Source organism: Opisthocomus hoazin, chromosome 9 (genome assembly GCF_030867145.1).
Source record: "Opisthocomus hoazin isolate bOpiHoa1 chromosome 9, bOpiHoa1.hap1, whole genome shotgun sequence".
Classification (NCBI taxonomy): Eukaryota; Metazoa; Chordata; class Aves; order Opisthocomiformes; family Opisthocomidae; genus Opisthocomus; species Opisthocomus hoazin.
The window spans coordinates 37,136,952-37,147,444 of record NC_134422.1 but is presented as its reverse complement, the minus strand read 5'-3'; the positions used below and the strand labels follow the sequence as shown (position 1 = coordinate 37,147,444).

General features: G+C 44.1%; 1 protein-coding gene across 5 annotated transcripts in view; it reads left to right on the top strand.

Moving 5' to 3' along the window:
• HDAC4 (histone deacetylase 4) overlaps positions 1 to 10,493 on the top strand; it is a 264,827-nt gene that overhangs the window by 185,786 nt on the left and 68,548 nt on the right. For 4 of the 5 annotated variants that reach the window (XM_075431189.1, XM_075431191.1, XM_075431187.1 and 1 more), the window contains 4 exons: positions 1,297 to 1,409; positions 6,171 to 6,287; positions 6,375 to 6,573; positions 9,971 to 10,200. In XM_075431189.1, the coding sequence (XP_075287304.1) occupies positions 1,297 to 1,409; positions 6,171 to 6,287; positions 6,375 to 6,573; positions 9,971 to 10,200 (659 nt within the window). The remainder of the gene's footprint in view (positions 1 to 1,296; positions 1,410 to 6,170; positions 6,288 to 6,374; positions 6,574 to 9,970; positions 10,201 to 10,493) is intronic. The other variant, XM_075431188.1, reaches the window with a different exon arrangement.

Here is a 10,493-nt window from a genome sequence, read left to right as displayed (position 1 = left end):
CTTGGGGAGGAGGAAAGTTCAGGAAAAAAAAATTTTAATGTTATTTGCCTTCCAGTATAAAAGGAGAAACCGTGGAGACTGTGCCATACACCAGGTGTAACACCTTCTGAGGGTAGTTTTCTGGCTGTCGCCATTTCATGCACAGTTTTTGTTTGTTGTTGTTTCTGCATCATTAATAGGGAGGCTTTGATTTCGGGCTGGTCACCTCCGTGGTTCTGGTTAGGGAGTTCGCAAGGAACATATTGATAAAATATACAAAGCTGAGAGGATTTTCTGAGAGTTCAGGTGATAACAGAATTATTTTGGAGGATTAACGCTGTCTTGAGTCTTTCCAATGAGAAAGTATTTTACTCCCTGAGTGGAGAAGACTTTTTTTAAAAAAAAAAAAATAAAAAAATTCGTAATTTGAAGCAGATTTACTGTTTTGGACCCTGTAGAGCTTTGCCTGATTTTTGTAAAATGTGCTCAACCATGACCATGGCCAGTTGTCCGTCCAGTCGCATGTCATTCAGGCAGCTTTTAAATCTCTTGAAACAATTTAATTTGCCATCCTGGCGAAATGTCATCCTTGTGAGTCAGTCCCCGGGCAGTCTGTGGGGCCTCAGTGCTGTGGGAGCTGTTGTGGTGTGTGAAGGGCAGCTCAAGGCAGGTCGTGTTTCTCCGAGGACCCGGCACGGTGTGGGCACTTCCCAGGGGACAGGGACATCACACGAGCCCGCTCGCCGGCGCCAGAAAATCTCGGTGCTTCTTTCTAAAAGCAGAGGTCAGCTCTCGTGCGCGATCAGCGTGAGGGCTCGGTGCTGGCGGCACGGCTCCAGTAAATCCAGATGCGCCGGAAGCCTGCATGGGAAAATGTCAACGCGGAGACGGTTCCGTGGTTGTTCCAGCGTGAAGTCTGATGCAATACGTCGCAAGAGGGTGTCGTTAGGGTTATAGGTTAAAGAGGGTGAGAGGAGCACTTCTAGAAAAACGAAGCGGGGCAATCTGATGTCCTCCAGTTTGGCCTCTTCAAGCCTTCCATGTCTTTTATTATCTTCCAGTCGTCTTTAAAGTTATTAACATGCTGTACAAGAAATTCCCATGAGGAGAAGACATAAATATGGTAAGTGGGTACTTGGACAGACCGTTAGAAAGTGCTTGTCAGTATTTTAAGAGCCCTGGGAAGATTTAGGGGGGAAAACAGGGAGGAGGAGAATTGCTTTCCTCCAAAACAAAACTCGAGGGGTTGTTATCTGTCTAAATACCATCGTGGAGATTGTTTGTAACGCTAAAAGTTGGTTTTGGATGTGTTTTTAGACTCTGCATGCAACAGTGCTCCTGGATCTGGTCCCAGCTCTCCAAACAACAGCTCCAATAACATAAGCACCGAGAACGGAATTGCCGGATCGGTCACGAGTATTCAAGCAGAGGTACAGAGCCCTTCCTCACTCTGATTTTTAACGCTTGGGTTTCTGATCAGTTTTTGCAGAGTTTTAGGAATTTAGGCGTACAAACCGGTGTGCACCACGCTAAAAAAAACCCCCAGATCGTGACTTGGAGCGGACTTTGGGAATTACTTCTCAATCTGGGCTGACAGGATGCGCTATCTGTTTATTAAATCTGGTTTGAGCCAGCTTGCAAGCTGCTAGTGGCAACTTGTAGTGGTTTTGTTGTGAGGAGAGAGTAAAAATAAAGTGATTTAGCAAGGTGAAGCATCAAGAGCATTTCCTGGTGAAATGCAAGTATTTTAAAATTTGGGAAATCTATTCTCATATATTGTGTATAGGGTGAGTTTGTTGTGTGTAGTAGGTTAGTCTAAATATGTCCAAAACAGAACTGGATTAAAGGGAATGGATTTAACCTTTTCCTCCCCACGTAGGGATTTGAAAGCTTGGTGCCTGATGCCGTGTGCTAGCTTATAATCCCATAAGCTTTCACCATAACCTGAGGCATCTGCTGTGGATGTCAAAGGCAGGGTGTTGGACTGGGTAAACTGGGATTTGATTCAACGCAGCAGCTCCTGTGTTTAGGGTTACTAAAACCCAGCTTTTTCTCAGGGCACATAGTGGGGTGTGGGCCGTGTTAACTGGCTCCCACTATAAACCTTGCAAACAGATAACCAGTGTGGTTGTGTAATGTTACTGGTGCATTTCTTTTTTTCCAGCTTACCATTAGCTGTTCTCCCCATGAATATAGTGTCTGTCTCAACATCAGGACTGTGAAAACAGGCTCGGGCTTGTTCTTCCCAAATTGTCATTTAGAATTGAAAAGGGTCTCTTATGGTAGAAATGTAGGCCCTTACTACTTTCTCATTTTGTACAGGTTTTCACTTTATTTTTCTTTCTAATGTAGTGTAGCAGCATTTTGTATAGGGAATATGCCTTCCACTCCACCCTCTGCCCTGCCAAATAATCCAGCACACACCTACGTCCACTCTGGTCTGCTGTAGACCTCACGAGATTTAGACAATTAGTGTAAAGATTAGGCCGGTGTAAGGTGGAGTCTTCACTTGACACTGGCAGCTGAAGCTGCTCCAGAGAGACGTGGCTTTTGACATGGACACTGACCGTGTGGTAGTTTGGAGCAGACCTGGGAAAAAGGTGTCTTATACCCAGGGTTATTTATCGGGTTTGCAGAACCAAAGACCGGCTGAGCTGAGGGCACATCTTAGGTACATTTGTGTTAGCCCCAGGAAGACTGGTGCTTAGTTACCGGTTTCACTGATCCAGGAGCTGTCAATCTTGTCTATACTTAGCGAGCTGCAAATCCCCAGTTACTGCTGATGGAAAAAAATAGAGGATTCAACAATTTCTTGTGGTGTGAACAGAGCAGGCAGCTTCCCGCAAGTCAGTGTTAGCTCACATGGGTGAATACGAAGCTATAGTAATCTCCTTAACCATTTTATTTTTCAAACAAATAATTTGAGCTAATCATCTGTGACTAGACCACCAATACCTAATAAAATGGATGCAGACTGTAAGAAAACCTCTCTTCATCAACTGCAGCAGTTTTGTAAGTTAGGCTGAGGCAGGAGTGGCACAGAGGATTTAGAAAAAAATCGCTGTACTGCCAAAACCTTTCCCTGGGAGTTGTCTTTGCCTCTTTTGCAACTGTACCGCAGTGGGTAATTCACAGCAGTGCCACTGCGCGCGAGGAAAGAAGTGTCTTCATCTAGGGTTTTAAGAAAAGCAGCATTTGGTGTCATCTCCAAACAACCTATGCATAAAGGAGGAAAAAAACCCAGTTTTCATTTCCCTGAAAATAATCTCTAGAGGTTTTTTGACCTTTTCATAATTTTTGGAAAATAGGAAAAATATAACATACAAATGATGTACAGTTCCAATTTTAAAACTGCCCGGGACTGTGTTAAGTATATTGGATTGTGGCCATCACAGAACAGAATGAAACATAAATCACTGCGTGATGGCAAACAGAACATCGATAACCTGTTGCACGAACTGTTCTCCTCCCAGCATTGCAGGCATACTTGAATGGCTTAGCTGAATGTCCTAGTCCTTTGCATTTGTTTTTGGGGAAAAATAACTCTGCACTTGGTTCCGGCATTTCGTGCTGTGTGATACGAGCTGGTCCATTTGCCTGTATAGGTTTATATGGGAAGAAATATCTGGGCAAGGTAGGGTTTCGGTTTCTTTAGAATCTTCTTCTTCAGTAGAAGTAGTATTACGCGGTAGCCCAAGTGTTGCAGATTTCTTTCGTACTAGTTGACCAGACTTTTTCTCATCTTTTCACTTTTAAATATTTAGAAATATTTAAACGTCTCTGAAAAAAATAACATTGTCAACGTTAAGCGTTTCATGCTTACCCTCATGGTCTATTTTGAATGAGAAATACGTCTCTTTGCATCTTAGTTTGCTAGGTCGCCTCTTGAACCGTTTCAGATTATGTTGGAGGATGCTATCTGGGTTCGTTATTTAAGTTTCAGCGCTTGCCTGCAGTGTGGAAAGACTGCAGCTTTCCGCCTCCTTTTAAAATAGACAATCTCTATTTTTAAATACTGTTCTTAAATCTAAAGGTTTTTCTGTCTCTGAAAGGTAGATGATATTCATTGCTATTGCAGTTGATACAAGACTATAAAAAGTACGTGTCTACAGATGAGAATTGTACATGCGGAAATTGGTCTCTTCTGGGCAATTCAAAAAATGTTTGTGTACAACCCGTAGATGGGATCTGTACATTTAAAGTGATGATAATGCTGCTAAATATCATGCACTGATAGCGTCAAGCTGCTGTGTTTTTCTCTTCACTGTTTTTAAAACAAATCCCCAGGAGATAGTTCAAGGCACAACTACAGAGTATTGATTGTTGAAAGAGAAAATGGATGTAGTTTTGTTTCATTTATAATATCAGTAAAATATTTCATTACTCTGCTGGCAATAACTATCTTCTTCTCAATGTGGCAGGCTGTCATTATGTAATTTAAATTAAAGCAAAATTGCCACTAGTGCTCAAAGTCACTTGGGAGAAGCTGTGTGCAGGTACGCGCGATCGCATGCCCTGACCAGGTCCCACTCAACAGCAAAATGCTCCCTGCAAATTGGGGCAGCAAATTGTGAGCTGAGATCTTAAAAACAGATTTATTCTTTTTATGGGAGATCTGATCTGTAATATATTTTCAATCAGCTTGAATGGCATCCATGAAAGCACAAGAAGGCGAAAGGAAATAAAAAAATTCACTTTGCAGGTGCAGTTTTGCACAAGGTCGTGTGAAAACTAGGTGACTCGGCTGAACGTCAGGAATTTAGGCGAACTTGGACGCTGGGAGAGTGGCTGGCCAGGTGGTGGGCTGTCGAAGCGCGCAGCTGAAAGACAGCCCAGTGTCTGATAGAACGGCGGCAAAGCCGGCTGTGGGAAGGCTTTCCTCCTCCTGCCCTCCTCACACAGGCAGCACCAACCCCGGGTGCAGAGGTGGGGTGTCCTGCAAAAGCTGCCAGCTGCGCCGGTGAAATTTCGAGAAAGCAAGGAGGCAGGGTTGCTTCTGAAGATTGTTCTGTAGAAAATGTTTGGCTTTCAGCGTTAGTTCTTATGTGCTTTTCCCCCCCCCGAAAAGATTGCTGCAAGCTTTTTTTCAGCCTCACATTAGAGTCTTCAAGGGGGAAAAATAGGTTTTTATTACCCAGAGCTGGCCCACCCCTGCAAGCGAGGAAATCACCTGCAAAGTCTCATTGACTTGCAGGACTATGAAATATAGTTTAAAAATCCATTCTTCACATCTCTGTTATATCAATAGAGATTGTTCCATAGTATAATATGAAGTTAATCATGATCCTTTTTTTCATAATAGCACCTGAGTTAAACAGTAGAAACTGTATAGAAAGTCTTTTTGAAATCTAACCTCTATTTTATACAAGTTGGAAAATCACCTGTAGAGAATTCAGGGTGATCAGAAGACTTGTTTCCTAACAGGAAAATCAGGCAATTGAAAATAATGCAATTTTTATAATGGGTTTTCTAGCACGTATTTCAGATCAATCTTGTTCTGAAATTAAGGATATTTTTACTTAAGTGTTTCAGCTTTAAATGGCCATAAGATAATTCAGTAAATTTCGCATTTCACCGAGAAGAGCAGGAAATGGCTACATAAATGCAACCTTAAGGCTTTTTGATGAAATTTTGAAGTCTGATTTAAGCTAAAGCACACTAGTAAATAACATAAATTGTCTGTGATTTGCTGAAGAGAACAACAGCCATTGTAATGCCATTTTTTTTTTTTTAAGGTAATCTGTTTTAGCATTGAAAGGGCAAATACTTGAGAAGGACAAGTAAGCTGTTAAGTCTTCTTTACCAAAGCTGTTTGCAGTGGCACTGCATGAAAACTGAGCAGAAGCAGAGTACCGGTGAGGATGCACGGGTTATCTTTAGTCTCCAAGAAAGACCAAACAAACTGGAAGAGGTCTCTCTGCGGGGCAGTGGCGTCGATGGCAGTTGCAGAGCGAGGTCATCCGTTATCCCGGTCTCATCACCCCTGCGTGGTCATGGCAGTGGCGTTCGGGGCATGAACCCAGTCTGTGCCTCTTTAGGCTGGATCTGAAGCACAACTTAGCTCCCTTGTTCAGTGTTCCCAGTGTCAGTTCTGTACGTTTCTGATGTGGCTTCACAGCAAGCGTAGCGTGTCCTTGATCCGATCTGTGGATGCTCTCTCACCAGGACAATGTTCTTGATTTTGTTTCCAGACCAGCCTGGCTCATAGGCTTGTGAATCGTGAAGGCTCGGTAACACAGCTTCCGCTCTACACATCTCCTTCTTTGCCCAACATCACGCTAGGACTGCCTGCAACTGGCCCTTCCAGCGTAAGTGGTGGGGGGATGTGGCCTTTGAAGTGTGGCTTGCACCGATTCATCCCTTAACGTGCTGTGCCATCAACTGTGCGTTTGCAGGGAGGGTCAGGACAGCAGGATGCAGAGAGACTTAGCATCCCAACCTTACAGCAGCGCATCTCTCTATTTCCTGGCACCCACCTCACTCCCTACTTGAGCCCTACGACGTTGGAAAGAGATGGGGGAACTGCACATAACCCTCTTCTGCAACACATGGTCTTACTGGAACAGCCAGCTGCACAAACTCCCTTAGTCACAGGTGAGTGCTCCATAGATAATGTGCAAAACTCGGTGCCAGCTGGGGAAAGAGAGCAAGTGACATCTGCTGGGTTTTCGTAGAGTCTGTTCTCCTGTACAAAAGAGATACCACGTCATCTGTGCATTCTGTAGGTGAAACGTAACCTTTAGGATGTGTTTGCTGATATGCTGGATAGCGGTGGCATTTGCAAGATCAGAGATTGCCCACCTCATCCAGAGGTAGGAGGACGCTGCCTCGTCATTTTGGCGAAGTGGAAATAAATAGTATTTACTTCCGTAAGTAAAGCACAAGTTTGTAGGTCACAATTTAAAACTATGTAGTTAGAGTTCTAACCACTTGAGATTAAAGTGGAGACACAAACGTCATGCCTTATGATTACCCTTCCTGTTTGTCACGGATGGTTTCTATTCTGTGTATGAAAGGCACGCGTTTATAAGAATCTCGGATTAAAATATTTGCTTTTCATCATTAGTGTAAATGACAAAATCAGCTACGTGCAAACAGATTGTATTTGTTTGTATATGTTACATTTTCAGTATGCTAATTGGTTTGAGTCACTCCCTGTGTCATGTTTGCAGAATTAAATACCTGTGGGAAGGCGCGTTTCTATAAATAGGGTTGATTCAAAGCAATAATCCTCGGCAGGATGCATTTCTGTTTTACAGTATGTAATGCTGGGACAAAAGATGTTCTGCGTAAGTTATAGACAGGTTGATTTTTGCTTCTTTCATTCCTTTTCTAATGGAAGCTCTTGAGAGATGTCGATCACTGAAGCATTGCAGCGCTGCTCGCTGGTTTGGCTCGTGTCTGGTTTTACATTCAGATCCCAGGAATGTACGTGGGGCTGTGAGAAGTCGTATGCACATGCATATGGGGAAGCTGAAGCACAGAAGCGTGGTATTTAGGCAGCTCTCTCAGAGCTGCGAGATGGTGTGTGCAGATCCCTTGAACCTTTGCATAATTTTCTGTTGCCTCCTTCTGCCACGGTTGCTGTGGCATGACGAGGTTACCCAGAGTCATGACGTGGTTCTTCACCAGTGGCCCCTTGCCCAAGGTCTGCTGATGAAGAGCCGTTGGAGAAATCTTCCCCTCTTATCCTATCACCAAAACCTTCTCCCATGTTAGTGCTGGAGTTTGCTTTAAGGCATACGTGGGGAGAAGTGCTGTTCTGTTTCCTTTTCAGCCTCTCTCAAAGCTTCCCTCATTTTACAGTGTACTGTGTTTGCTTCCAAGTGTATTCCTTCTAGTCCACCTGCTACGTGCGGTGTTTTCAGAGTGAGTACAACATGTTATAAACTGACACTGAGGAGAAATATTCACTATACAACAGAGTAACAAGAAGAAACACACGTTCCAGATGCAGCAACTGAAAGAGAGCAAGCTAACACATGGTCTCAAATCCCTAAGTGGACTGGCTGCCAAACTGCGGTGTAGTACTTCTAACTTCCTTGGAAGCAAAGTGGAGTTTATTAGTATTCTGCTGATGGCCTTCAGCTCTGGAGATAGTCTCCCGACGGCTGCAAAATGATCCAGCACGATGACATGCTGTTTCTGTGCAGGAAGGTAGACGTGAGGTTTTGGGAATCTAGAGCAGAATTCCTTAGGTCTGCCGTTCCTCTTGTGAGAGATCACTCTGGATAATACCCTTCACGTTGACATGTATGTTCTGAGTAGATACAAGGCGTCTCTCTGGAAAGCCGTCACAGGGATACCTTGGTCATTTGCTTGGAGGAAGGTAATCTTCCAAGGTGTCCTGTGCAAACTGTGTAGAATCCCTTCCTCCGCTGTCTAATTTGAAATTTTTGGGAAGAGGAACTGTGCTGTAAGGGAGATGGACCACATCTGTCCAAATTATTCATATATTCATACACACACAGACATATGTGTGTGTGTGTATATATATATACACACACATTTGTAAGAAAAGATGCCCTTTTACATGACTCTCTTCAGAAGAGCAAAGGGTGGGAGAAACTCAGAAGATCTTTCCCCAAGAAAAGAGGCTTTTAAATAAGTCGGATTCTTCCACATAGGGCAGTTCTGTGAATCAGCGGGGAAAAAGAGGTAATGTCCTGGGACAGAAACGTCAAGCTAAACCACTGTCTGCAGGCTTCTGGGCAGCTTCTCTCTCTTCCCAACCAAAGGCTGAAAAAAAAGAGAAGACACAACTTCTCTGCCCCTTGAACTGGGCAGTATTTGTGAAGGTTGCTGGCCACTTGGGTAGTCTTTAGTTTGTTTTGTACAGTGAGATAAAGTAAAACAGCTCTTCTGTCCTAAAAGTGTGTGCAGCCTTATCCACATTAGGGAGACAGCAGTTCACACAAGTGATGCCTTTCTATCCTGAGGTGTAATGAGCAGAAGTGAAGGCTTATCCTCAGCTCCTCCACCCTTGGGTCTGGCTTTGTGTTGGGCGTGTCTTCAAGTCCCAGCTTTCTAAGAAGTATGTGAAGGTGTGTTTTTGGAGAGCAGAGCAAGAGTTGGCTTACCCCAAGAACAGCTGAAAAGACAAGACACTTCCTAAAGACATGCCCTTACTGGAGCTCAGATTAGTATTTCACATGGTAGTCATCAGAGACACCCGGATTGCCACGGGCATGTGAGTTATGCAAGTTATCCCAAAATAACCTCGAGTTTTCCTGAAGTTACTAACGTGTATACACAGGACGGTGATGGAAACAATGCTAGCTATTTGTCGTCTTGGTCTCTAACTTACCTTTTTTCTACAGAAATAATGAAGCCTGGTGGTTCCTATATTCCTGAAATGCTTCAAGGGAGCGCCTTTTTCCAACGCAAACCTGGTCAGGGGTTTATCACATGGAAGTTTTCACCCCTAGTCGTTTCTACGGGCAGGGTGTAGCACAGCCAAAGGCAGATGTGCTTCCCTGCGTGACCTAGAGTAGGAAGCAGCTTCATCAGCATCCATCATCCTTCAGCATAGCCAGTGAGCCCCGTGTAAGGTATAATTACTGGATGCTGCGGGGTAGAAGCTTGGGTTGTTGCTTTCCTAGAAACGAACCCGGGATTACTCCCTATACCAAGGCAAGCTGTAAGACTGTAACTTACCTAAACCACCAGTGTGTTCTTAATTCATGTCACCCACCGAGCAATAGAAGGGTCTGTATGGTATGGCTGATTTCAAGAAATGACACGTTTCCCTGGAGTCTCTGAGTAAACAAGCAAACAAACAGTTCGAAAGAAAGCAAAGTATTGCTCCATCCAATGGTAATTAATTGTTGTCTGTTCTCTTTGAAGGATGCTTCAGCTGTACATGGCGAGGTGGCTGGTTTTAACATTATATGTCGTTGTCACCATCAGCGTTACTCAACAGCCATTTTCTCCCTTCCTTTCTTCTTCCTTTTTTTCTTCTCTGCTGTTTTTTCCTCCATATTATCTTCAGACTGGTATCTTTCAGGACTGCCTCTCCATGCACAGTCTCTGGTTGGTGGAGAACGGGTCTCCCCTTCAATACACAAACTCCGGCAGCATCGCCCGCTGGGGCGCACGCAGTCCGCTCCCCTTCCCCAGAACGCCCAGGCCCTCCAGCAGTTAGTGATCCAGCAGCAGCACCAGCAGTTCTTGGAGAAACACAAACAGCAATTCCAGCAACAGCAACTGCACATCAACAAGGTAGGCATGATGTTTTTAAAGTCTTGCTTCCTCGTGCAGCATCGATACCAACTCCAGGCGACACTGTTTCAGAATTTCTGATGCGGTAGTGCATGTGGTCTTGACCTCCATAACCAACTGGCCTTCATCCTTGAACCTCTTTTTCGTGATTTTGAGGAATCCAAGGATGTGGACAGCTGTCACTGAGGCGAGGATCAATACCTCTGTTACAGACAGAGGAAAGACAACACAGTTCAGTCTTCTGGCTTTCCAATAATACTTTTTAAAGTTATCGTTGCTGCCATTTATCCGCA